The 27,059-nt window shown below is 42.3% G+C and overlaps 1 protein-coding gene across 2 annotated transcripts in view; it reads right to left on the bottom strand.

Moving 5' to 3' along the window:
- The window catches only part of LOC306853398 (solute carrier family 2, facilitated glucose transporter member 9-like), a 42,771-nt gene that overhangs the window by 11,287 nt on the left and 4,425 nt on the right, over positions 1 to 27,059 (bottom strand). For both annotated transcript variants that reach the window (XM_079390767.1, XM_079390768.1), the window contains exons 3-8: positions 25,693 to 25,781; positions 23,901 to 23,999; positions 20,264 to 20,424; positions 6,768 to 6,892; positions 6,440 to 6,585; positions 2,849 to 2,981 (exon numbers count right to left, since the gene is read on the bottom strand). In XM_079390767.1, coding sequence (XP_079246893.1) covers positions 2,849 to 2,981; positions 6,440 to 6,585; positions 6,768 to 6,892; positions 20,264 to 20,424; positions 23,901 to 23,999; positions 25,693 to 25,764 — 736 coding nt within the window. In that variant the 5' untranslated portion in view covers positions 25,765 to 25,781. The remainder of the gene's footprint in view (positions 1 to 2,848; positions 2,982 to 6,439; positions 6,586 to 6,767; positions 6,893 to 20,263; positions 20,425 to 23,900; positions 24,000 to 25,692; positions 25,782 to 27,059) is intronic.

Here is a 27,059-nt window from a genome sequence, read left to right as displayed (position 1 = left end):
ACTAAGATACATTGGAGATATAGCGTTTACATTACAAACATCAAATTGTCATCATATAAAGATCAGCATCTGCAGCAAATTCATATTTTTATCTCAATATTCTCACTATATCAGACTATATGAGCCATAAAAGTATCAAATAAGATACAAAACATACATTTTTTTTAAAGGTTTTTTTTTCTTCTAAAGGTAAATAAACCATTCATAAAAATAGATTTTGCTGATTATTATTTCATACATCAGGCATTACAGGTTTAAAGAGATATTTCTTCCTATTTAACCCTTAAATATGGTATAAATGAATGTGTTTAGTTTGATTCATATATTTTTGACTTGAATAACCACAGTTAATTGAGATGTGAATTAATGATTTTTTTCTGTGTATGTGTGCGATCAGAGATACTGATATGAAAGGACTGCAGAAGAGCAGCACTGAAGCACGGACTTGTCTGTCTCACACACACGCACACACACACGTTTCCTCACAGGAGTGGAGTTTTTGATTGGTGTTGTGATGTGATGATGTGCTCAGCCTCATTCTGTCATTCTGAACACACCTGATCTCATCATGAACACCAGAAACCACAACAAGCAGAAGAAAGCAGCAGAGCGTTTGATCCCAAACCTCCGGAAACTGACCCTGATGGCAAGTTTGAAGTTCTCGTTTGGCTCTCAGCGAAGGCGGTCGCATTTTCTTCCTCTCCCTACCCTTACCTCCCCTGCTTGCTCTCTCGTCTTGTCCTTGTCTAACACTTAAGAGACTCTCTCTGCACTATTCTACAAAACCAAAATTATGGATCTGATCAACTGGTCTCTTAACGTAATTGACACCATCTTCTCGACTAGAAGTTTGGGATCGGGAGAACCCAAGTGTCCTGCTGGGACTTTCGCAGCTGGCTACACGATGGACGCATGGGAGAGGTGGTGGGTCGTGTGTCTGGCGGCTCTTTCCGTGGAGGACATTGAAGACATCTACCTATTCGGAACCATGATAACTGGGTTTCTGCTGTTTGGATTAGGCGTTGCCTTGAGTTATCGGAGAATTCAGGAGACGGGAACAGCTGTCCAAAACCTCACAAGGCTGCCCATCATGATTGAAGCAGTGGGCAGAGCGGTCGCCTCTGAGACAGAGACTATTAACCGCAATATGGATTCGATCACGGCTAAGCTCTCGGCTTTGGAAAGGAAAATTGATGGACAAGGAGATCTGAATGGACAATAAGAATAGCTGTGAAATTAGAAGGCAGCTGTTTGCCCAAAGACCAAACAATCTTATCTCTTTTCGGCTTCCCAAAACAACAGACAGCTTGGCAAGGTTGCTCTGGAATCTAACTCCCCGGATGAATGCTGCAGGGAGACGCTCTTTCTTCCCTCCCCCCTCAACAGACACCTTGTGATTGTCGAGCGTTTGGGTTCCGGCCAAGGTCGTTTCCATGGCAATTGCTATGTCGCACCACAAATCTGCGGACTGAGACAACTTGTTTGGAATGCCAGCACGGCGAATCTCTAGGCACACGAACTTACACATACACACACTCATACGCTCATACATACAGATATTCATTCACCTCCCATTACCCCCATCCAACGCCTTTGCCGCTTCTTCCCGTCAGTCTGATAACGGGTCTGTGTTAGCGCTGTAATGGCTGCAGACCGGATGGCTGTTCGTCTGAACTGGATTACTCTCACCCTACTGCAAGTTGTGTGTTCCTGTATTGATTGTGCTCTATGCTGAGGTTTTTGTCTGTTCTCACACTGTACTCCCGTTCAGGAGCATAGTGTGAGGATTATTTTTTTCTCCTTTCTTTCCTCATGTTGTGCTGTATTCTTCTTCTCGATTGCATTTCGTTGCCTTGTACCTACATGTGCAATGACAATAAATTGAATCCAATCCAATCCAAAGTTAGACGAGAATAAATGACTTAAATGAGAGTTTAATGAGCCGTTTTCACTCAAAACCAGTCTAGAGTTCGGCACAGTCAATGTGACTGATTGTTTTATTGATAATCACACTCTGCTAGATCTGATTACCTTTCATCTCTTATTTATTCAAGGCATTTATTCAATGCAGTGGCTAAATTAATGAAAAATAAAGCATCGACAGGTGTTGACATTTCCCAACAGCACAGCAGTAATGACTTTATGAACTACTTTACTTCCAAGATCGATACTATCAGAGATAAAATTTTAATCAGCCGTCAGCTACAGTACCGCATCAGATAGTGCACTATAGATCCCCTGAGGAACAATTCTACTCATTCTCTACTATAGGAGAGGAAGAATTGTATAAACTTGTTAAATCATCTAAACCAACAACATGTATGTTAGACCCTATTCCATCTAAAATACTAAAAGAGCTGCTTCCAGAAGTCATAGATCCTGTTTTGGCTATTATTAATTCATAATTGTTATTAGGATATGTCCCCAAAACCTTCAAATTGGCTGTAATTAAGCCTCTCAAAAAGCTGGTTTCTCCCAAGGTTTTTTCTCCATTCTGTCACTGATGGAGTTTTGGTTCCTGTCGCCTCTGGCTTGCTTAGTTGGGGACACTTCATTTCCAGCGATATCGTTGACCTGATTGCACAGATACTATTTAAACTGAACTGAGCTGGACGATGACATCTCTGAATTCAATGATGAACTGCCTTTAACTGAAAATTGAATGTTAACTGTTGTCCTTTTGCATTATTGACACTATTTTCCTGTTTAATACTGTAAAGCAGCTTTTACACAATCTGTATTGTTAAAAGTGCTCTATAAATAAAGGTGACTTGACGGTCACTGTGTGTGAACATCAGGACAGAATCCGTGTGTGTGTGTGTGTGTGTGTGTGTGTGATGATGAAGACCTTTCTCCGCTCCCGCCTCGTCCCGGCGCTCCACCAGCAGGAATCTCGGACTCTCGGGCAGAAACGGCAGGACACACAGCTGCAGCAGGGCAGGAAGTGCCAAGAAACCGAACAGGAAGTTCCATCTGCTTTCCTGCAAGAACACAGCAGACGTTCAGAGAGATGCACACAAGGTTCAGTCAGACACAGCTGATACGAGCAGAGGAAGAACCACGACCGGTTTGACCCATAACTCGAGTTTCAGGAGCCACATGTTCTTAAAAAATAAATAATAAAAAAAAAAAACTTACAGTAATGCATCCAAGGTTTACAAATGAGGATTTGTATGTTCTGTATATTTATATTTTATTATTTTTATTGATTTATATTTCAATTCACCACATGAAAGCAGAAATACACAATAAAGCCTGATGTTTCAAGAACTGCATGGTCTTTTTAACCAATATTGTTTATGACTTTTCCAGTCATTCCTGATCTACCTGATAAAGATTAGCATTTATATTTTTAACTCACATTTTCTAACCAATAAAATATTACTGAGCTTGGCATAACTAGACAAATGTATATTCAAGATAAAAGCGCCCATGGTGTTTTAAGGGTTTGTTAATTTACATGCGTTTTCCAATCAGTCCTGCTTTACTGGATAAGGAATAAAGGACTTTTACTCACAATTTCTAGCCAATAAAGAATTCTTGGCATCACTACATCAATGTATATTCATTATAAAATTGCCCATGGCGTTTTCAGATTTGATGAATTTTCATGACTTTTCCAAGTCTTTAAAAATGAGGCTGGTTTTTCAAGACTGTGAATCCTGATTGTTCAGAGATTCAGAGATGTTGAAATAAGACCGATGCTGATTGTGTAGCAGCTTTATCTGATGTGAAAGCTAGTGGAGGAGAAGGAGCTTCCCCTTTGATCCACAGCATCATCTGCAGGAGGAACGCTCGCGGCTTCTCTGCTGTCTGGGGCTCTGACACCAGCCTGCTTTACGATTAGGAACATCATCTAAATCAGGAACGTCTTTAAGATCACGACCCGACAGAACAGCTGTCTGATCTCACACACCAATCACAGAGCTCCAGACCCACTCCAGACAACCTCCAATCTGTCTTATTTCACTATCATTCAGATTCTACTATAGGTTTTGTTAATATTTACATTTTATTTTGATATTACCTGCTTATTTGATTGCTAATTTTAGATACAATTTTAATAATTATGTGTTTGTCTTTTTTTATGCAGTGGTCACCAAAATGATTAGAACACTAGTATTTTCAGCAGCTAAAGATGGTTTTAAGTCAGTTATTTCTATATTTTGCTGTAGTCATCATCCAGTCTGTCTGGAATGACATGAAGAAACAGAACAAACTGAGACTAAATCCAGAAGAACTGTGTCTCCAAGACGCTTCAAGAAACCTCCTGCAAAGCTACAGAACTGTTAAAAGTTTTAGACATTTGTGTAAAAATGCTGTAAAATGAGGATGCTGTCAAAAATAAAGTCATAAATAGATTTTCTTTATCAATTAACTTTTATTAACCCAATTAAATCAACATTTATTGAGCTGAAAAGAACGCACGTCACGCCTCTGTTCATCAATCTGCTCTGGCTACCAATAGCTGCTATCATTAAATTCAAGGCATTAATGTTTGCCTACAGAACCACCACTGGCTCTGCACCCCTTTACCTAAATTCATTAATTCAGACTTATGTGCCTCTAGAAGCTTGCGTTCTTCAAGTGAACGACGCATTATTGTTCATCCCAAAGACACACAAAAACACTTTCACTGACTTTTTCATGAACTGTTCCCATCTGGTGGAATGACCTGCCCAACTCGATCCGAGCAGCCGAATCCTTACCATCTTCAAGAAACGGCTAAAAACTCATCTGTTCCATCTTTACTTGACCCTCTAACTCTAGCACTCTCTATTCTAATTTTATTTTATCTATATGTCTTTTTATTTAAAAAAAATGTAATAATAATAATAATAATAATAATAATAATAATATGCACGTTGTTGCTCTTTTGTTGGTTTTGATTGCTTCTTATGTCCTCATTTGTAAGTCGCTTTGGATAAAAGCGTCTGCTAAATGACTAAATAAATAAATAAAATAAAAAACATTTGGTGTGAGCATCCTTTGTATTTAAAGCAGCTTTTGTCCTCGGTGCAATGGTTTTAGTTTTAGTTAACTATAATAATTCTGCTTCAAACGATTTAAAATCAGACAAAACAAGCATCAAAATCAGCCGAAACTACTCAAAATCAAAATCTGTCTTATTTTAATTCATGTCTTTGAAGAAGCAGGATTCTCATGGTCTTGAAAAACCCAAATATATGAGGAATATAAAAATATAAAATATAAAAAAATATAAAAAGTGTAATTTCTAGACCTGGAAAAGCCTTACAAATAGCTAAAATCTTCAAAACTCCATAGGCATTTTTATAATGAATATGCATCTAATTATGCCAAGCTCTAAAATATTTTATCAGACTGAAACTGTGAGTAAAAAATATTTTTAAAAACCTTAATCTATAAAATCACAGATGACAGGAAAAATCATGTAGATTCAGTCTGGTTAAAAAGAGCAGGGACCCTGCAGATCATTCAGAGTGATCCGCTAAAAACATGCAAGTGTGAAGAGAAACACGGTTCAACTGATGGAGCTGCTGCTTTGACTGATACTTTTCAACACTGAATAAGATACAAATGTGTTTATGATTGGATGAATCTGTGAAGAATCAGAACTTTTGACAGACAGATTTGAATATTTGTCAGATTTTTTTTTTTTCAAAATCTTTCGTACCCCAAACTTTTGAATGGTAGCATATCATGGTCTCCAGAAAAAATATTAGTGTTTTTCAGCTGCTTCCACACAAAATCTGTCCTCGTCACACAGTTTCTGAAAGCTGTCACTCAAACAGCAGAAGCACAAACCAGATCTACAAAACCAGACACTAATTCTCAGCCTTTGACTCAAGTTTTCAGTTTCATAAAACACTTTTTGTAAAACACAACACACAGTTCTCTACGAAACACACAAATCTAACAGGAATTAATATTATGGCAAAGGTGTTTGCAAATGTTTGCTTTTGAGATGTGTTTGTGATATTTTCAATACAGTGCTTCATTTTGCAAGAGATGTGAGACATTTTGTGTGTAATTCTTGGAATTGTTTTGGCAAAGTTTTGAAAATGTGTGTAAGCAGCTGAAAAAAACTGTAAGCTGCACAAATCAGCATATTTAAATGATTTCTGCAGATCATGTAACACTGAAGACTGGAGTAATGATGCTGAAAATACAGCTGCAGATCACAGAAATACATTACAATTAAACACATTCACATAGAAAACAGATATTTTACAGTATAATAATATTTCCCTATTTTTCTTGTATTTTTGATAAGGTTGCAAAGGGGTGGAAAATTTCTGGTAAATTTCAAGAAACTTTCCAAAAATCCACGGAAGATTCCCAAAAATCCTGGAAAGTTTCCAAAATTTTTGTAATGTTTCCGAAATTTACTGGAAAATTTCCACCTTTTTGCAATTGTATCAAATAAATGCAGCCTTGCGGAGCAGAAGAGACTCACCTGTCCAAAGATCTCAGGCAGTCCGAGCACCTGCCCGATGAAAACACCCAGACAGATGAAGATGGCGTGAAACTGACCGATGGAGCCGCGCACCTGCCGAGGAGAAATCTCCCCCAGATACATGGGCAGCACGCTCAGAGCCACACCTGACAGATTTGAGATAGAAAATAAGTGTTTTTATTCTTATGAAGGCTTTGTGAATCCAGTCTCCATTTGCTCTCACTGGCGTCTATGAGAAACGATTGAGATATTAATGTGTGATTGTTTTGTACTGTGAGCTAATGAGCTGTGATGGGCTGATTATCTTTTGCAGCCAATCAGGACTGACCTGAATCCATGCCGATGATAAACCGACCAATGATGAGCATCTCGAAAGATCCAGCCATCTCTCCCAGAGCCAATAGGAGCGCAGCGATCAGAGCCAAAACGTTGTTGGCCAGAAGAGTTCCTTTCCTACACACACACACACATTATTATTAATCGCATGTTTCCTCAAAAAAAAAAATCATAATTTACTAACAGTGACAATGAATATGAGCTGAATGTGAATAAATGCTGACAGCGATAGACTAGAACCACAGTCAGACCCCTGAAATCTCCTCATGAACACCAAAACAAGAATCTCCAAACCTGAGGAACATCAACTGACGTACTGTAATATCTGCTGAGCCACATCCACACACCTGAAGACCACTGAGACAGGACGAAACACCTAGGAACCATACAATACACCCCAGCAACAGCACACTACACCCTAGCAAGCACACATTAAACCCTAGCAAACACACACTACACCCTAGCAACCACACATTAGAACCCTAGCAAACACACACTATCACCTAACAACCACACAATACAACCTAGAAACCACACACTACATTCTAGCGACCACACACTTCACCCTAGCAACCGCACACTACAACCTAGCAACCACACAATACACCCTAGCAACCACACACCACACCCTAGCAACAACACAATCAGAATCAGAATGAGCTTTATTGGCCAGGTATATTTACACATACAAGGAATTTGTTGTAGTGACAGAAGCTCCACAGTGAAACAGAGAGACAGCAACAGGACAGGACACAGATAATAAAAGAATATTATACAAATATACAAATAGGCAATGTACAAAACAGCAAAAACACATATATAATATAGACAATTATGTGTGTAGAGTTATGATATGTGCAGATTTGAAATGAAAAAAATAAGTGTGGTGAATGGATAATGTATTAGTTGTGTGTTCCACGTTTATTATTGAGTGTTCATGAGATGGATTGCCTGAGGGAAGAAACTGTTCCTGTGTCTGGTCGTTCTGGTGCTCAGAGCTCTGTAGCGTCGACCAGACGGTAACAGTTCAAAGAGGGAGTGTGCTGGATGTGAGGGGTCAAGAGTGATTTTACCAGCCCTTTTGCTCACTCTGGATAAGTACAGTTCTTGGAGAGTGGGGAGGGTTGTACCAATGATTCGCTCAGCAGTCCGGACTACCCTCTGTAGTCTTCTGAGGTCAGATTTGGTAGCTGAGCTGAACCAGACAGTTATTGAAGTGCAGAGGATGGATTCGATGATGGCAGAGTAGAACTGTTTCAGTAAGTCCTGTGGCAGGTTGAACTTCCTCAGCTGGAGAAGAAAGTACAGCCTCTGCTGGGCCTTTTTAACAATGGACTCAATGTGATTGTACCACTTCAGGTCCTGGGAGATAGTGGTGTCCAGGAATCTGAATGACTCCACTGCAGTCACAGTGCTGTTCATGATGGTGAGTGGGGGGAGAGCAGGGGGGTTTCTCCTGAAGTCCACGATCATCTCCACAGTTTTGAGCGTTGTTAAGCTCCAGGTTGTTAAGACTACACCATACAGCCAGCTCCTTAACCTCCTGTCTGTAAGCAGACTCGTCACCGTCCTGGATGAGGCCGATCAGTGTGGTGTCGCCTGCAAACTTCAGGAGCTTGACAGAGGGGTCTTTAGATGTGCAGTCGTTGGTGTAGAGGGAGAAGAGCAGTGGGGAGAGAATGCAGCCCTGAGGAGCTCCAGTGCTGATGGTGCGGGTGCTGGATGAGAATTTTCCCAACCTCACTAGCTGCAGCCTGTCTGTCTGTCAGGAAGCTGGTGATCCACTGACAGACGGAGGTGGGTACAGAGAGCTGAGTTAGTTTATTCTGAAGGGTGTCCGTCACGATGGTGTTAAAAGCGGAGCTGAAGTCTACGAACAGGATCCTCACATAAGTCCCTGGTATGTCCAGATGCTGCAGGGTGAAGTGCAGTCCCATGTTGACAGCATCATCCACGGACCTGTTTGCTCTGTAGGCAAACTGCAGGGGGTCCAGTAAGGGTCCAGTGGTGTCCTTCAGATAAGCCAAAACCAGTCTTTCAAATGATTTCATGACCACAGATGTTAGAGCCACAGGTCTGTAGTCATTAAGTCCAGTCATTTTGGGTTTCTTTGGGACGGGGATGATGGTGGAGCGTTTGAAGTAGGAGGGGACTTCACACAGCTCCAGTGATCTGTTGAAGATCTGTGTGAAGATGGGGGTCAGCTGGTCAGCACAGGTTTTAAGGCAGGCTGGTGACACACCGTCTGGGGCTGGTGCCTTCCTTCTATTGTTCTTTTTGAAGACCTGGCGCACGTCATCTTCACTGATCTGAAGTGCATGTGTGGGGGGAGAGGGGGGTTGCTGGAGGTGTTAATGGTTGTGTGGAGAGGTGTTCAGGGCGGGTGTGGGGTGTCTTTTCAAACCTGCAGTAGAACTCATTCAGATCGTCTGCCAGTTGTTGATTCTCCACAGTGCGGGGGGATGGTGTCTTGCAGGGCTGGACTGGGACAAAAAAAATCGGCCCTGGCATTTTGGCCCAGACCGGCCCACTACATACGATCAAAATACCCTAACGAAGTATTATTACTTCGTTACAATACACCACTGTGTGTGTTTGTGTGTGTGTGAGAGAGAGAGAGAGAGAGAGCCCAAAAGGGGAGTTGTTTAAAGATGTGATTGGGTCAGCCCAATGTCGATTAAGAAAATAACCAATGGGCTGCTGATTAAATGTCTCATGGGCCGGTCTGTCTGGGGGGAAAAAAAATCCTAAACCGACTTTGACAAATACATTAAACAGCCGCAAAAACCACAGCGCTGTCAACTATTTAGGCAGAAAAACTATAGGCTGCTAAGAGTTTTATGGGCCGATCAGACAAATATGGTATGAGATGATGTATAGGCCCGGCCCAAAAAGTACGTCGGCCCAGCGGGAAAATGCCCGGTCTGCCAGATGGCCAGTCCGCCCCTGGTGTCTTGTAGCTGGTGATATCTTTCATACCTTTCCACACTGAAGCAGGATCACTGGAAGATATTTTTTTCCTTAGATTGTCAGAATAATTCTTCTTTGCCGCTCTGATCTCCTTTTCCAGTGTGTATTTGGCCTGTTTATACAAGACTCTGTCCCCATTCCTGTAAGCATCTTCTTTGGCCTGACGGAGCTGTCTGAGTTTTGCAGTGAACCATGGTTTGTCGTTGTTGTAAGTTAGTTGAGTCCTGGTAGGAATGTACATATCCTCACAGAAACTGATATAAGATGTTACAGTCTCTGTGAGCTCGTCCAGATCATTTGCAGCAGCTTCAAAAACAGTCCAGTCAGTGAGAGAGAAACAGGCTTGTAAATCCCGCTCTGTTTCATTAGTCCATCTTTTAACAGTTCTTAATGCAGGTTTAGCAGATTTGAGTTTCTGCCTGTAGGTTGGTATAAGATGAACCAAACAGTGATCAGAGAGTCCTAAAGCTGCTCGTGGAACCGAGTGATATGCGTCCTTTATCGCTGTGTAACAGTGATCCAATATATTACTGTCTCTGGTGGGACATGTGATGTGCTGTCTGTATTTTGGCAGTTCACGGGAGAGATTTGCTTTATTAAAGTCCCCAAGAATGATTAAAACCGAGTCCGGGTGTTGTTGCCCACTCTCTGTGATCAGATCAGTGAGTTTCTGTAAAGCTGAGCTCACACGTGCGTAGACACTCACGAGAATGAATGAACAAATCTCCCGCAGTGAATAGAATGTCTTGCAGTTAATGAAGAGTGTTTCTAGATCTGAACAGCACATCTTCTTTAACACAGTTACATCTGTACACCACCTCTCATTGATGTAAAAGCACGTCCTGCCGCTGCGCGATTTCCCCGTTGATTCTGCCTCGCGATCTGCTCTGATCAGCTGGAAGTTAGGCAGATATAGCACGCTGTCCGGTATGGTGTCGTTCAGCCAGGTTTCCGTGAAACACAGAGCAGCAGAGTTTGAAAAATCCCTGTTTGTCTGGGAGAACAGAAGGAGTTCGTCTGTTTTGTTGGGTAGAGAGCGGAGATACGCCAGATGGATGCTAGGCAACACCATACGAAATCTACACTGGCTCGCTTCCCTGTCTGCGTGTCCTGAAGCGTTTCAACAGAGTTACGGCTCCGCCAACAACAATGTCCAGCAAAACGTCCGAATAGTCAAAAACCGGTAAAAGATTTTGTGGTGTGTTCTGCCGAATGTTCAGCAGATCATCCCTGGTAAAACTGATCACGTTTGAGAAACAAAAAACAGGAAAAACAAACAAAAACAGTACAAACACTGAAGAGCAAAGCACAGTAGCTGCCATCTGCGGCACCATCTCAGATCAGATAGTCTAATACACCCTAACAACCACACAGTACACCCTAGCAACCACACAAGTCGTGGCCTAATGGTTAGAGAGTCGGACTCGTAATCCAAAGGTTGTGGGTTTGAGTCTCGGGCCGGCAGGGATTGTAGGTGGGGGAGTGAATGTCCAGCGCTCTCTCCACCCTCAATACCACGACTGAGGTGCCCTTGAGCAAGACACCGAACCCCCAACTGCTCCCCGGACGCCGCAGCATAAATGCTGCCCACTGCTCCGGGTGTGTGTTCACGGTGTGTGTGTGTTCACTGCTGTGTGTGTGTGTGTGTGTTCACTGCTGTGTGTGTGCACGTTGGATGGGTTAAATGCAGAGCACAAATTCCAAGTATGGGTCACCATACTTGGCCGTATGTCACTTCACTTTTCACTTTTCACTTTCACAATACACCCAAACAACCGCACACTACACCCTAACAAGCATGCACAGACACACAGACACATGCACACACACAGAGCAGTCAGTGGTTTTGACAGACTTTGTGCTGCTGTTGTTGTGAATTAGTCCGCCGCGCCGCACAGACACTGATGATCCCTGACAGCGACTGACCGCTCATCTGCTCTCAGCCGCCATCTCCATGACGACTGCGCTCCGCCACCACCTGTGCAGAGCTAATAATGATCACCGTAACCGTAAGCAATAATTAAAATAAACATGTCAGAATAAAACATGAAATATCTTACTAGTTCAGCTGCATTAAACAACATCAGAGAAACATCTGACTGTTGTTAAATTATTAAAATGTTAATTAAATCACAAAAATATAAAATTAAATTCTTAAAAGTCATTTTAAGAAAAAAACACTTGACAGAAAAACATGAAAAAAGTTGTGAAAAACATGCATTAAATTATTGAAATATTAAACTAATTAATATATTACAAATATTAAGGGAAAGGGAAGTGGTGTGTGGCCAAGTATGGTGACCCATACTGAGAATTTGTGCTCTGCATTTAACCCATCCAAGTGTACACTCAGTAGTGAACACACACCCGGAGCAGTGGGCAGCATTTATGCTGCGGCACCCGGGGAGCAGTTGGGGGTTTGGTGTCTTGCTCAAGGGTCTCACCTCAGTCGTGGTATTGAGGGTGGAGAGAGTGTTGGTTATTCACTCCCTCACCTACAATCCCTGCCGGACCTGAGACTCGAACCCACAACCTTCAGGTTACAAGTCCAGCTCTCTATCCACTAGGCCAGGACTGCCCCTTTACCCCTTTATAAATTAATATATATCAATAACCAACATCAGAGAATTCTGAACATGTGAATGAGCTGTTAAATGACTGAAATATTAATATTAAATCTCAGGGCGAGATTCAATATTTTTCAGTCAGTATTTGAGCAGGTAAAAGCGTTTAGGAACCTCTGCTCTGAAATGTAACAAATGGCCAGACGTTTGTTCTCTGGTTTTGTAGAATAAAAAGAGAGTTTAATGTGAACATACAGCAGGACTGATTGTGTTCATGTGAGTGTGTGTGTGTGTTTACATGAGTGAGTATGTGTGTGTGTGTGTGTGTGTGTTTGTGAGTGCGTGGTTATATGAGTGGGTGTGTGAGCACCAGTGTGAGTGAGTAAGTGTGTGTGTGTTTATATGAGTGAGTGTGTTTGTGTGTGTGTGTGTGTGTGCGCGTTTATATGAGTGTGTGTGTGAGCGTGAGTGTGTTTATATGAGTGTGTGTGTGTATATGAGTGTGTATATGAGTGTGTGTGTATGTGTGTGTGTTTATGAGTGAGAGTGTTTATGAGTGTGTATCGTTAAATGAGTGTGTGTGAGGATGTGTGTTTATATGAGTGAGTGTGAGTGTGTGTTTATAAGAGTGAGTGTGTTTATATGAGTGTGTGTTCAGTTGTTCTGTGGCTTCTCTCAGTAAATCTGCTCTGTGTCTGTGAGCTACAGTCGTGTCCGTCACCTGTCAGCAGATCCACTGATCCGCACGCTTGGGTTCAGCTGTGGCGTTCCCACTGTTAACTCTATAAGATCCAGAGTTTCTCACAGCTCTGGATTTAAACATGGACTACAAACATTCCGCAGGGATTTCAGTCCATGTCGACTAAATCACATGCTGCTATTTTGCACACATGCTGTTCCAGTCCGCTCCAAAGCTGATGTCATGTGTGTGTGTGTGTGTGCGAGAGAGGGAGTGAGAGAGTGTGTGTGTGTGTGTGTGTGTGTGTGTGTGCGAGAGAGGGAGTGAGAGAGTGTGTGTGTGTGTGTGTGTGTGTGTGTGAGAGAGGGAGTGAGAGAGTGTGTGTGTGTGAGAGAGAGTGAGTAAAGAGCCAGGCAGAAGATGAGGGCGCCACAACCTCAGATACCATCACTGACCCCAGCTCAAGAACACATGGGCACACCAGCACTCCTGCGTCTCCCAAGATAAAGGCTTCGAGAGATAACATCACTGAGCTGGAGCAGGACTTCTTCCAGTTTAAAGAGGAAACTAACAACAACCTTCATCAGCTCCTGAACGTGACCAGTGTGCAACAACTTCAACAACTCTGCTCTGCTGTAAGACACCTGGAGGAGGACAATCAAGAGCTGCGGCAGGAGCTGAGGAGGGTGAGAGAGGAACTGGCCACACACTGGAGAGACTGCTGGAGGAGACCAGAACACAGCTGCACACAATACAACAGCAGCAGTGTGTGAGCACACAACCCCACAGCAGCCCCACAACCACAACTCAACACCACACACAAACACCCAGCGCCTTCACAAACTCAGCTCAACAGCAGCGGTGTGTCAGCACACAATCTCAGAGCTCCTTCACTCCTGCAACCCGTCAGTCTCCTCAAGCCCATCAGAACCTCAAGAGGAAAGACAGCAGCAGCACTCAGATTCATCCACCGACTCCAACATCATCATCCACGAGCAATGGCAGAGAACAGAAGAGAAAAGACAACATCGTCATCCTCTGCGACTCCAACGGCCACCATCTTGACCCCAGACGACTGTTTCCGGGGAGATCCATGAAGTTCTGGTGTCCTACCTCACACTCTGCTTTAAGACTACTGCAAGAGGGTGTGTTAGGTGCCCCGTCACACATTATTATTCACAGCGGAACAAACGACCTCAGCATCAGAAAGGTGGACGTCACAAAATCTCTGTCCAACACGGTGAGAACAGCTAGCAGGAACTACCCCAGAGCCAAAGTCATCATCTCAAGCCTTCTACCTCACAGAGACGTACCACAAAGGATCATCATTGTGGAGATAGCTAACATCTGTGCTCCAATACCGAATGTTCACATAGCCAACCATCAGCAAGTCACACATCAGCATCTCTACGACCATATCCACATCCAGCGAGAGGGCATGAGACTGTTTGCAAAAACCAGAGGCATCAACCCTGAACAGCCCTCAGAAAACACATCTGGACCAGGAGGAGAGAGTTGAGCTTCCCAGCAGCCAGACGGACAGCTACACCTCTGTAGATCAGACTCCAGCGACCTTATCCAGATTAAACAACATGCTGAAACTTATATGTGATAATCTATTAGCTTAAGCACACAACGGGTCTATAGTCAAGAATGATCATTATTTCTTAATGACTTGTTTGTTTATTTATTAACTTATTTATTTTGCTTATTTATTTGTTTATTTTTTAAAATGTAACATTTGTAAAATGGATCCACTCACTGTATTTCTCTATATTCTCTATATTATCTTTTTAATTGATTAATCTATATATATTTACATGATTGTGTCATGAACTCGTACATTATTCTGGTAATTACAATAATACTCAATGCCATCGTTTAAATTAACATGTTATAACATTCAAGGGATGTTCTCTTCAGCTTTTGGGGAGAAAATGTCAAACTCTGATTTTGTTAATATTGTATATAGTTCAGATGTAATTATATTACTTGAGACATGTAGTCGTTCAGACTCAGAGAGCTACGTATAGCATCAATCAAACAGCCTAATGTTAAAAACAGAAGAGATTCAGGAGGAATCATCGTTTGGTTCAAAGACCACCTGTGGCAGTATATTCAGCCTGTGAAAAAGGGAAAAACACTTATTTGGATAAAACTTAAAGAGAGTTTGTGTTTAGATGAGGACCTGTACCTATGTGCCACATATATCCCCCCACATGAGTCGCCTTATTACAATGAAGACCTCTTCTCAAGCTTACAGTCAGAGATCATATACCTTCAGTCTCTATAGGCCCAGTTCTGTTAATGGGGATCTGAACGCTAGAACAGGGAGAGAAGCAGACTACATTAGTTCAGAGATAAATATATTAATAGTTCACATACGTACCAACAAAAACACTTTACTAAAGCACAACAGAATTATGACAACACCGTAAACAGACATGGAAAACAGGTCCTGCAGCTCTGCAAAAGCCTGGTCTATACATAGTTAACGGCAGAGTAAAGGCTGATTCTCTGTCGACTCACCTACTGCTCCTATCTGCAGCAGCACAGTGGATTACGCCATTACAGATCTAGACCAAAGTAAAATCAACTACTTCACAGTGATGCCACAGCTACTGTTATCAGACCACAGTCACATAGCCCTCAGTCTGAACAGGTCAGTGCATCTTCTGCCATCTTCAGAGCACCGTACCACCTCCGCTCCTAATTTATATGGAATAAAGACAGTCCTGCTCAATATGAAGCTGTGCTCCACAGCACTCATGTGGAGAACATGATAGACTCATTTCTACTGACTTCATTTGGTGAAGAGAAGAAAACAATCAATTTAGCAACAGAACAATTAATTATAAGTTTTTCTACAGTGATCAGAAAAGCCCTGAGAAAAAGAAAACATTACAGATGTAAAAAAGAAACTGCTAAAACTGGTTGGTTTGATAAAGAATGCCAAAAAATAAGAAAAGAATTTCGATCATTATCAAATAAAAAACACAGACACCCTGCAAACCAACAAACACGAGCCACATATCAACAAACCCTTAAAATATACAAGTCACTGCTAATACAGAAAAAAGCTGATCACATCAAAATAAAGCTTAACAAGATTGAGGAGGCAGTCGATCAAAATTTTTGGGAATTATGGAATAATTTAGATAAATTCAAAGCAGCTAAACACATTCCCATCCACGACCCAAACATCTGGACTGAACATTTCAGAAAACTCTATTCACAAAATGAACCAACCGCTACCCAAAAACATCTGACCTCCAGATCACATGACCTAGAATTCCCCACAAGAGAGCAGCTAAACCATTTAGACAAACCCATAGCATTACATGAACTAATAGGCCAAATTAAATCCCTGAAAAATAAAAAATCCTGTGGCTTGGATGGAATATCTAATGAGATGCTGAAACACTGCAGCTCCAAACTGAAAGATGCTATTCTGAAAATATTCAATCTCGTATAAAATCAGGACACTTTCCTGAAATTGGAAAGAAAATCTAATAACTCAAATTTTTAAACAAGATGAGAAATACGACCCCAACAATTCTCCTCGGAAAACTATTCAGCTCTATTATTAAAGACAGATTATTTCAGTTCATTCAAGAGCACAATTCTAAACAACTGTCAGATTGGATTTATGCCAAAACAGAGAACATCAGATCACATTTACACACTCATACACTCATACAGAAATACCTTCAGCAGACAAAACCAGGACAAATATTTGGCTGCTTCATTGATTTCCAAAAAGCCTTTGATTCGGTATGACACAATGGACTTTTCCTAAAACTTATCCAAAGTGGAATAGGAGGAAGGACATATGATATCATAAAGGACATATAGAACGGGAACAAATGCTGTCAAAATCAATGACAAACGAACTGATTATTTCAGTCAGACCAAAGGAGTCCTTCAAGGCTGCAGCCTCAGCCCGACTCTATTTAATATCTATATTCACGAACTGGCATCAGCACTTGATCAGTCCTCTTGTCCTGGTCTGACGAAAAACATGAATAATCCTGTCCTAATCTTGTTTGTGACCAGTTCAAGGTACGTGCTGCAATAATCATGCCTTCTGTTGATGGTATGTCAAGTTTGTATGTCTCAAAATGTGCATTTCTATCCACAAAACTTGCCAGAAGTCATGGTTTAAGGAGTTATTAAAAAAAAAAAAATCTTCCGGGGGTGCATGCCCTCGGACCCCCCGCGAGCGGCTTGGTAACAACCTCCGGCACGTAACAGCACCGCTGCTGGAAACATTTATAGGGGAAACACTGAGGAAGAATACATTCATGATTGGCAACAAAAAGTAACTCAAGTAAAGAAATTAACTTACTTCCACAGTATAAAAGCTGATTATAAATTAGCGCCATACCTGAGCAGTATTAAAGACCTTGTTCAGAGAAAGCTGCTGATGAAGTATCGTCTGAGTGAACACAGTCTGAGTGTGGAGACGGGCCGACACAAGCAGAGCTGGAGAGCCAGAGAGATCCGACTGTGTGTGTGTGTGTGTGTGTGTGTGTGTGAGAGAGAGAGACTGGGTTCTCACTGCACAGAGAGAGTGTGTGTGAGAGAGAGACTGTGTTCTCACTGCACAGAGAGAATGTGTGTGTGTGTGTGTGTGTGAGAGAGAGAGACTGTGTTCTCACTGCACAGAGAGAGTGTGTGTGTGTGTGTGTGTGTGTGTGAGAGAGACTGTGTTCTCACTGCACAGAGAGAGAGTGTGTGTGTGTGTGTGTGTGTGTGTGAGAGAGACTGTTCTCACTGCACAGAGAGAGTGTGTGTGTGTGTGTGTGTGTGTGAGAGAGACTGTGTTCTCACTGCACAGAGAGAGTGTGTGTGTGTGTGTGTGTGTGTGTGAGAGAGAGACTGTGTTCTCACTGCACAGAGAGTGTGTGTGTGTGTGTGTGTGTGTGTGTGAGAGAGAGAGACTGTGTTCTCACTGCACAGAGAGAGAGTGTGTGTGTGTGTGTGTGTGTGTGTGTGTGAGAGAGAGACTGTGTTCTCACTGCACAGAGAGAGAGTGTGTGTGTGTGTGTGTGTGTGTGTGTGAGAGAGAGAGACTGTGTTCTCACTGCACAGAGAGAGAGTGTGTGTGTGTGTGTGTGTGTGTGTGTGTGTGTGTGTGTGTGTGTGTGTGTGAGAGAGAGAGACTGTGTTCTCACTGCACAGACGGACTCAGAGGACGAGCTGCACTTCCTTACAGAGTGCAGCAAATATAAACACATCAGAGATGCCTATTTCAAACAAATAGCGCTAGTGTCACCTGAATTCCAGCAAACGAGCAACACAGAGAAACCCTGGTATATATTGGGAGAGAAGGAAAAGTGCATCCACCTGGCAGCGCAGTATGTGTCCTCCTGCCATCAAATCAGGGACAAAGGCTGAACCCTCTTTACCTTACAATAACTCTCTGTATTCTTTTAATCTATTTCTTTATTTATGTTTTCTTCGCTTTTCATTGTGATAAGTTGGACATGTATGTATGTTTATTTTCCCCCCCTTTTTTTTATTAATCTGTGTTTGTATAATATACTTATTGCTTTGGCAACATTGTGATATGTTACACAGTCATGCCAATAAAGCTCATTTGAATTAAATTGAATTGTGAGAGTGTGTGTGTGTGTGTGTGTGTGTGTGTGAGTGAGAGTGTGTGAGAGAGTGAGTGAGTGTGAGAACGAAAGTGTGTGTGTGATTTTGCTGTCTGTTTACTAGGGCATTACTATGCTGTTGCTAGGGTACTGTAGGTGGTTGCTAGGTAATTACTATTCTGTATGTACCTGTTTTCTTTGTCCAGCAGGTGAAAACAGTGTGTGTCTAATTACTGGAGTAGCAGCAAACTCTCCATGATCTGAGGAATCATTCATGTCTGAAGTACAAACACTGCAGGGTGACACACACACACACACACACAAACTAGGAAGCGTGTTAGTTAAAACACGATCACGTTCGTCTATAAATCAAATAAAGCCCAGAATCTCAGTGTCAGATGAGCTTCAGGTCGTGACTGACGGGTCAAAACACTCAATACACATTGATCAGATCCACTACAGACTCTCGCTCGCACACATTAAACATGCATGTGAAGCCTCATGTGTCATTTACGGGAGAATTTCCTCCTCCAGTGCGATGAGACGTTATATAGCGGTTCAGGGTGAGGGGGTGAGCCAGAGGTTACAGGTTCAAATCCTGCTATAGAGAATCAGAGGTGATTTTCTGAAACCCAGACTGATGTTCACTCCAGAGAGATTTATGAGTGATGAGGAGCTTCAGAATGATAATTATTCACTTTCACAAACAAACATGCTCTGTGGTTAAAGGTTCAGACCAAAATCAATTAAAAAAAGCTGCTGAACATCCACTCCTCTACGGAAGACAGACAGCCATACGGGAAACCACAGCAAATAACAAAAATATTTACAGGTAAAATCAGCTTCACTGGGGTTTTACTGCAGACAGACAGACAGACAGACAGACAGACAGGTATAATGCTGTGGATGTGGAGTGTGTGCACTGATCATCAGAACTAAACTGCACTCGTTTCTGCTGCAGCTGATCTTCTGTCCAGATGCAGATAAATATTTTCCCCTGGGAAATAATGTGTGTTGAAACGGCTCCATCCAGGAACAGCTTCCTGTTAAACGCCCTTCAGAGAGTGTGTGTGTGTGTGTGTGTGTGTCACCTCCTAATGCAGTGTGACCAGCGTTCTGATGAGCCCAGCACAACATACGTGTAACAAACACACAGCAGTCATAAACACCACGACACATCAACGCTGTCTCAATACACATACAGTCCAGCCACAATCACATGACCTGACAGATGTTCGAATGTTAACAAGAACCAAATCAGACCGACTGACTGTAAATTAACTCATGAAGATATCAATGTTCTGCCTGAACGAGAGCGGATCACCGCTGCTGACTGACTCGAATCTACCCATGTGATGCATGTGATTCTGCTCCAGTTAAGATGTCTTATAAGTACACCTAAGGTGGCAGGAAATGACTAACCATAACCTACCGACACAAGCTCAACATCACACACAACATGAAAATTACTCATTTCCTTATTTACATATCATTTGCATATATTTACGTAATAGTTCTGATCACACAGAAGAGGTCTGACCATCAGTGAAAACTAAACATGAATGAAGAGCAAAACCACGACGGAAGTAAAGCAGCTCCAGACCGGTCTGTCTGTGTTGAATTGTTTTGCTGTAATTATCTGGCTGAAGTATAATCTGTGCTGGAGTCTCACCTGCCCAAGGCTTTGATGAGGAAGGAGACCGTCAGCGCCCCCACCAGACCACCGATGGCAAAGATGGACACCGTGATGGACCAGAGCAGAGTGACCGTTCCTTCTCCAATGGGCTCATTATAGCGATCGATCCACGTCTTATTGAAGAATGTCTTTATGTACTGCAGAGAGAGAGACAGACGGTTCAACATGACCTCTGTGTACAAGACACTCACGTGACCTCTGACACGCTATACGCTACATGACACACGCTACATGCGTCACACCACACACTACACGGTTCACACTACACACTTCACGCTAAACACTACACACTACATGCGTCACACCACACACTACACGGTTCACACTACACACATCACACTACACACATCACACTACACACTACATGCGTCACACTACACACATCACACTACACACTACATGCGTCACACCACAAACTACACGGTTCACACTACACACTTCACGCTAAACACTACACACTACACACATCACACTACACACATCACACTACACACTACATGCGTCACACTACACACTACACGGTTCACACTACACACTTCACACTAAACACTACATGCGTCACACCACACACTACACGGTTCACACTACACACTTCACGCTAAACACTACACGCATCACACTACACGCATCACGCTATACACTTCACACGACACGCGTCACACTACACACTACATGCGTCACACTACACGGGTCACGCTACACACTTCACGCTAAACACTACACACGTCACACTACACGCATCACGCTATACACTACACGCGTCACACTACACACTACACGCGTCACACTACACACTACACGCTACACACTTCACGCTAAACACTACACACTACACGCATCACGCTATACACTACACGCATCACCCTACACACTACACAGTTCACGCTAAACACTACACGTGTCACGCTACACACTTCACGCTAAACACTACACACGTCACACTACACGCATCACGCTATACACTACACGCGTCACACTACACACTACACGCGTCACACTACACACTACACGCTACACACTTCACGCTAAACACTACACACTACACGCATCACGCTATACACTACACGCATCACCCTACACACTACACACTTCACGCTAAACACTATACACATCACACTACACACATCACACTACACGCATCACGCTATACACTTCACACGACACGCGTCACACTACACACTACATGCGTCACACTACACACTACACGGGTCACGCTACACACTTCACGCTAAACACTACACACGTCACACTACACGCATCACGCTATACACTACACGCGTCACACTACACACTACACGCGTCACACTACACACTACACGCTACACACTTCACGCTAAACACTACACACTACACGCATCACGCTATACACTACACGCATCACCCTACACACTACACAGTTCACGCTAAACACTACACGTGTCACACTACACACTACATGCGTCACACTACACACTTCACGCTAAACACTTCACACTACATGCGTCACACTACACACTACACGCATCACGCTATACACTACATGCATCACGCTGTACACTACACACTACACGCGTCACCCTACACACTACACGGTTCACACTACACACCACGCGTCACACTACACACTTCACGCGTCACACTACATGCATCACGCTATACACTACACGCGTCACACTACACACTACATGCATCACGCTATACACTACACGCGTCACACTACACACTACATGCATCACGCTATACACTACACGCGTCACACTACACACTACATGCATCACGCTATACACTACACGCGTCACCCTACACACTACACAGTTCACGCTAAACACTACACGCGTCACACTACACACTACATGCGTCACGCTATACACTACACACTTCACGCGTCACACTACATGCATCACGCTATACACTACACGCGTCACACTACACACTACATGCATCACGCTAAACACTACACGCGTCACCCTACACACTACACAGTTCACGCTAAACACTACACGCGTCACACTACACACTACATGCGTCACGCTACACACTACATGCGTCACACTAAACACTTCACGCTAAACACTTCACACTACACGTGTCACACTACACACTACATGCGTCACGCTTTACACTACACACTTCACACTAAACACTTCACACTACATGCGTCACACTACACGCGTCACACTACACACTACACACTACACGCGTCACACTACACACTACATGCGTCACGCTTTACACTACACACTTCACGCTAAACACTTCACACTACATGCATCACACTACACACTACATGCGTCACACTACACACTACACGCGACACACTACACACGTCACGCTATACACTACACGCATCACGCTATACACTACACACTTCACGCTAAACACTTCACACTACATGTGTCACACTACACGCGTCACACTACATGTGTCACGCTAAACACTTCACACGTCACACAACACGCATCACGTTACACACGTCACACACACACAACATGCTACATGCTTCATGCTACACAGGGCACTTGTGCGACTAACTTTCTCAGTTGGTAGCATGAGCACATCATTTGGTCGCAATGTTTTATTTATTTATTTATTAACACGACTAATCGATGCATGCAGATTAACCTTTATCATAGTTTATAGTTATATGGCAACAAAAGTGTTCAACATTCAACCAGTTCTTTTTCATCAGCATTATTTGTGATGTAAATTTTGTGAACAGGAATTCCTTTTTTTTGCTTTCACTTTCACTTTCAAATTCACGATCTTGGTGTCACGCTTTACAAGAAAAGATAATTGTCTGTTTTGGTTATATCTACACCTTTCACTTTTTAAGACTAAAACAAAAGATGGATTCATTGTTATTCTTAATTAAAAAGCACAACAATAAAACAGTATGTTACAAAGACAAACTAGCGTACATAACATTTATTAACAAAGAACGAACAAGACGGGGCATGACATAGGACACATCACATGCCGTATTATATACCGACTAATCAATTACAGAGTGTTTAGAAAACACTGAGGAATCAAATAATAATAATTAAAAAATTAAGGAAAGCCTCCATAGCGTAACGTGAGGTAAACAGCAAAGATAACAAGCTTTTCAAAACAAAATAGACAGACAGACAGACAGACAGACAGACAGACAGACAGACAGATAGACAGATAGATAGATAGATAGATAGATAGATAGATAGATAGATAGATAGATAGACAGATAGACAGACAGACAGACAGACAGACAGACAGACAGACAGACAGACAGATAGATAGATGGCGTAGTGGGTGGTGAGGTTTGATTGGTTTTAGAGGGTGGTGAGCTCTGATTGGCTGAGGATTGTTGACACTCACTGAGTTCAAAGCAAACGTGTGTCAGAGCAAACACAGCTGGAGCATCTCTGAACTCAAACATGCCACAGGGAGTCACTGCCAACAGGCAGCTTTACCTCAAGCACTGCATTACAATCATCTGTGTGTGTGTGTGTGTGTGTGTGAGAGAGAGTGTGAGTGTGTGTGTGTGAGAGAGAGAGTGTGAGTGTGTGTGTGTGTGAGAGAGAGTGTGAGTGTGTGTGTGTGTAAGTGTGTGATCTTTATTAGTTTCCATCACAGTGTCACTCAGAGCTGGACTTACGCTGGCCGGAGCATTGACCACAGACAGGTTATATCCGTACAGGAAGGACGATCCTATGGATCCGAAGAACGCGGCGCTGAACAGACAGACGGTCAGACGCTGATGGGAAGAGAAACACACGTTAGTCACACACACACACACACACACACACGGGGGTATATCGGTGGCTGATGTCACGCTGGTGTTTTTAGCGGTGTGTGGTCAGTGTGTCTGATCTCAGGATCTCCAGAGATCATGAGTGGATCATGCTGAGGAGCATGTGTCACATGATCACATGACCTGGACCTGTCTCACGTTCTCGTAATGCGGATCATCTCTCTCTCTCACACACACACACACACACACACACACAGTGGTGAACCTCCACGTCCATCTGGGACACGCAGGATTTAACGGATCCGCTGCTTCCGCATTAGTCTGGTTGAACGTTTTATGAATATTCATAACAGAGCTCCTCTGGATCACAGATTCAATCATTATGTCAAACCAGAACTGGTGATTAGTGACTAGTAAGCCGTCACGTGACGACCTTGTTGAAATGTGGCTGAAAAAAATGTTGCTTTAAGGTGCTTGCATACTGAGTGCAAAATATTTGTATGTTTTTTTTGTTCTTTTCGTATTCGTCGTCCTTTCCTATCAAAATGTTTGATAAGGATGTGAAAATGCAGAAAATTTAACCTGATCTGATTTTGTTATGACAGACAAAAGCAGGCAGTGTGTAACCGTGATGGACACAACGTGAGGTCGTATTTATTTTTAACGTGTGAAAATGTTCGACAGAATTTTGGACGCAGTGTGCGAAGACCTTTAATGTTAAAAAATGTTCAATGTGTATAAATAAATGCTGATGAAAAATCTATATGAAAATATGTTGTTGCAAAATTAATGTTGTTTTGACTTGCAAAATCAAAACATAATTCAGCAGTGTTGATTATTGTTGGATAGTTCGTCCAAAAATGAAAATTCTGTCATCATTTATTCACCCTGCATGAGTATCCATCTTCATCTTTTCCCATTCACTTCCATAACATTTTTTTCCACACTGTGGAAGTCAATGGCTACCGTCGACCGTTTGGTTACCAGCATTCTTCAAAATATCTTCTTTTGTGTTCAGCAGAAGAAAGAAAGTTTGGAAGGACGCAAGGGTTTGACAAAACTGACAGATTTTCATTTTGAGGTGAACTGTCCCTTTAACTAGCTGTAAACAAGCGACTGTCTGGAAGAATGATGACTTATATTCTTTAAAGAAAGATTCACCAGAGTAAAAATAGAATTTAATGGATGACGCCGAGAACATGAGGCCTTGGCCTGTGTGAGATCAATAACACGCATGATGATACTGCAGCACGTGTGTGTGTGTGTGTGTGTGTGTCTGTCTGTGTGTGTGTGTGTGTGTCTGTGTGTGTGTGTGTGTGTATGTGTGTCTGTGTCTGTGTGTGTCTGTGTCTGTGTGTGTGTCTGTGTCTGTGTGTGTCTGTGTGTGTGTCTGTGTGTGTGTCTGTGTGTGTGTCTGTGTGTGTGTGTGTGTGTGTGTGTGTGTGTGTCTGTGCACTTGTTTATGTTACACTGTAAGGACCAAATGTCTCCACAAGAAAAACCTGCAATTTTTGACACTGTGGGGACCGGCTTGCGGTTTCTGCTGAGCTGTGAGAGAACAGATGAGGGACGGATCATCTATATTACATATTTAGTGTTTCAGGAACAGAAGGAAAGTATGTCAAGGTTGTTGGAATGCAATCTAAATCAAACCACGCACACACACACTCACACACACACACACACACACACACACCTGTTTAGGTGGGGTTTTGAGGTCACTGCTGTCTTTGCGTGGCTTTTCCTCCGGTTTGGTCTTTTCCTCCATCTCACACAATCAGACCCCTGAAACACACACACAGTAAACATGAAGCACATTCTGTCCTGCAGAGTTTCACTCAAACCCATGATCTCTAGACGGTCACAGGTGAGTTCAACTCTGCAGGACTGGGGACACCTTGAGGAACGTAGCGTGTGATGCACTCTTTTACAGATTTCCACATTTTCTGTGCTGGTTTGGTTGTGAATGTGTGTAATTGTGCAGGATGAATTATATTCTGTGAGAGAATCATCTCACACACACACACACACACACACACCATGACAAACAGACGGACACACAGCGACTCCTGCTGGAGGACCACACACTACTTACAGTATACTTACACATTCTAACTTCTTTAAATTTACTGAACTGTTGTAGTGTATAATAGATTTTTATTGTTTCTAAATAAAGTCTCTTCTGTTCACCAAGGATGCATTTATTTGATCAGAAACACAGTAAAAACAGTGGAATATTATTATGATGTAAAATATCTGTTTTCTATGTGAATATGTGTTAAAGTGTAATGTATTTCTGTGATCTGCAGCTGTATTTCCAGCATCATTACTCCAGTCTTCAGTGTCACATGATCTTCAGAAATCATAATAATATACTGATTTACTGCTCAACAAACATTTCTGATTATTATCAATGTTGAACACAGTTGTGCTGCTCAATATTTTTGTGGACACCGTGATGCATTTTATTTCTCAGGATTCACAGATGAATGGAATGTTGGAAAATGGAATGGAATGGGAAAAAGTATTTAATTTAAACTTTTGTAACATTATTAATGTCTTTACTGTCACTTTTCATCAATTTAATGCATCCTTAATAAATAAAAGTATTAATTTCTTAAAAAACAAAAACAAAAAAACACTTTGAATTGTAGTGTATAGGCTATATACCATAAGATATTGAATGTGAACTGACAGAATGCCAGACTTCTGCATTTATCAGCTCAGATCAGATATTAAATGAAACTTTGACTCGTGATCTCAGAATCAGAAACCGATCACTAGCGGCACGTCTCTCATCTCTCTGACCAATCAGATCTCAAGAGCAAAGGTCAGCATGAGTCCGTCAGACGTATTTGTAAAGCACTTTTCACAAAAACACATGCTTTCAAAGCAGCTTTACAGAAAGTCATGCTGTTGATATAATAAATAATGCCTCTGTGCTTCAACACTGATCTGGGCAATTCATAACAACGATGGACGGGTTTAGAAGGAGCTGTATTGTTATAATGTATTTATTTTGGGCAGCAGATATATATGTGACCCTGGACCACAAAACCAGTC

The sequence above is a fragment of the Barbus barbus genome (genome assembly GCF_936440315.1).
Source record: "Barbus barbus genome assembly, chromosome: 33".
NCBI classification, from domain to species: domain Eukaryota; kingdom Metazoa; phylum Chordata; class Actinopteri; order Cypriniformes; family Cyprinidae; genus Barbus; species Barbus barbus.
Note: the sequence above shows the minus strand (reverse complement) of the source record. Positions and strands in the feature narration are given on the sequence as shown.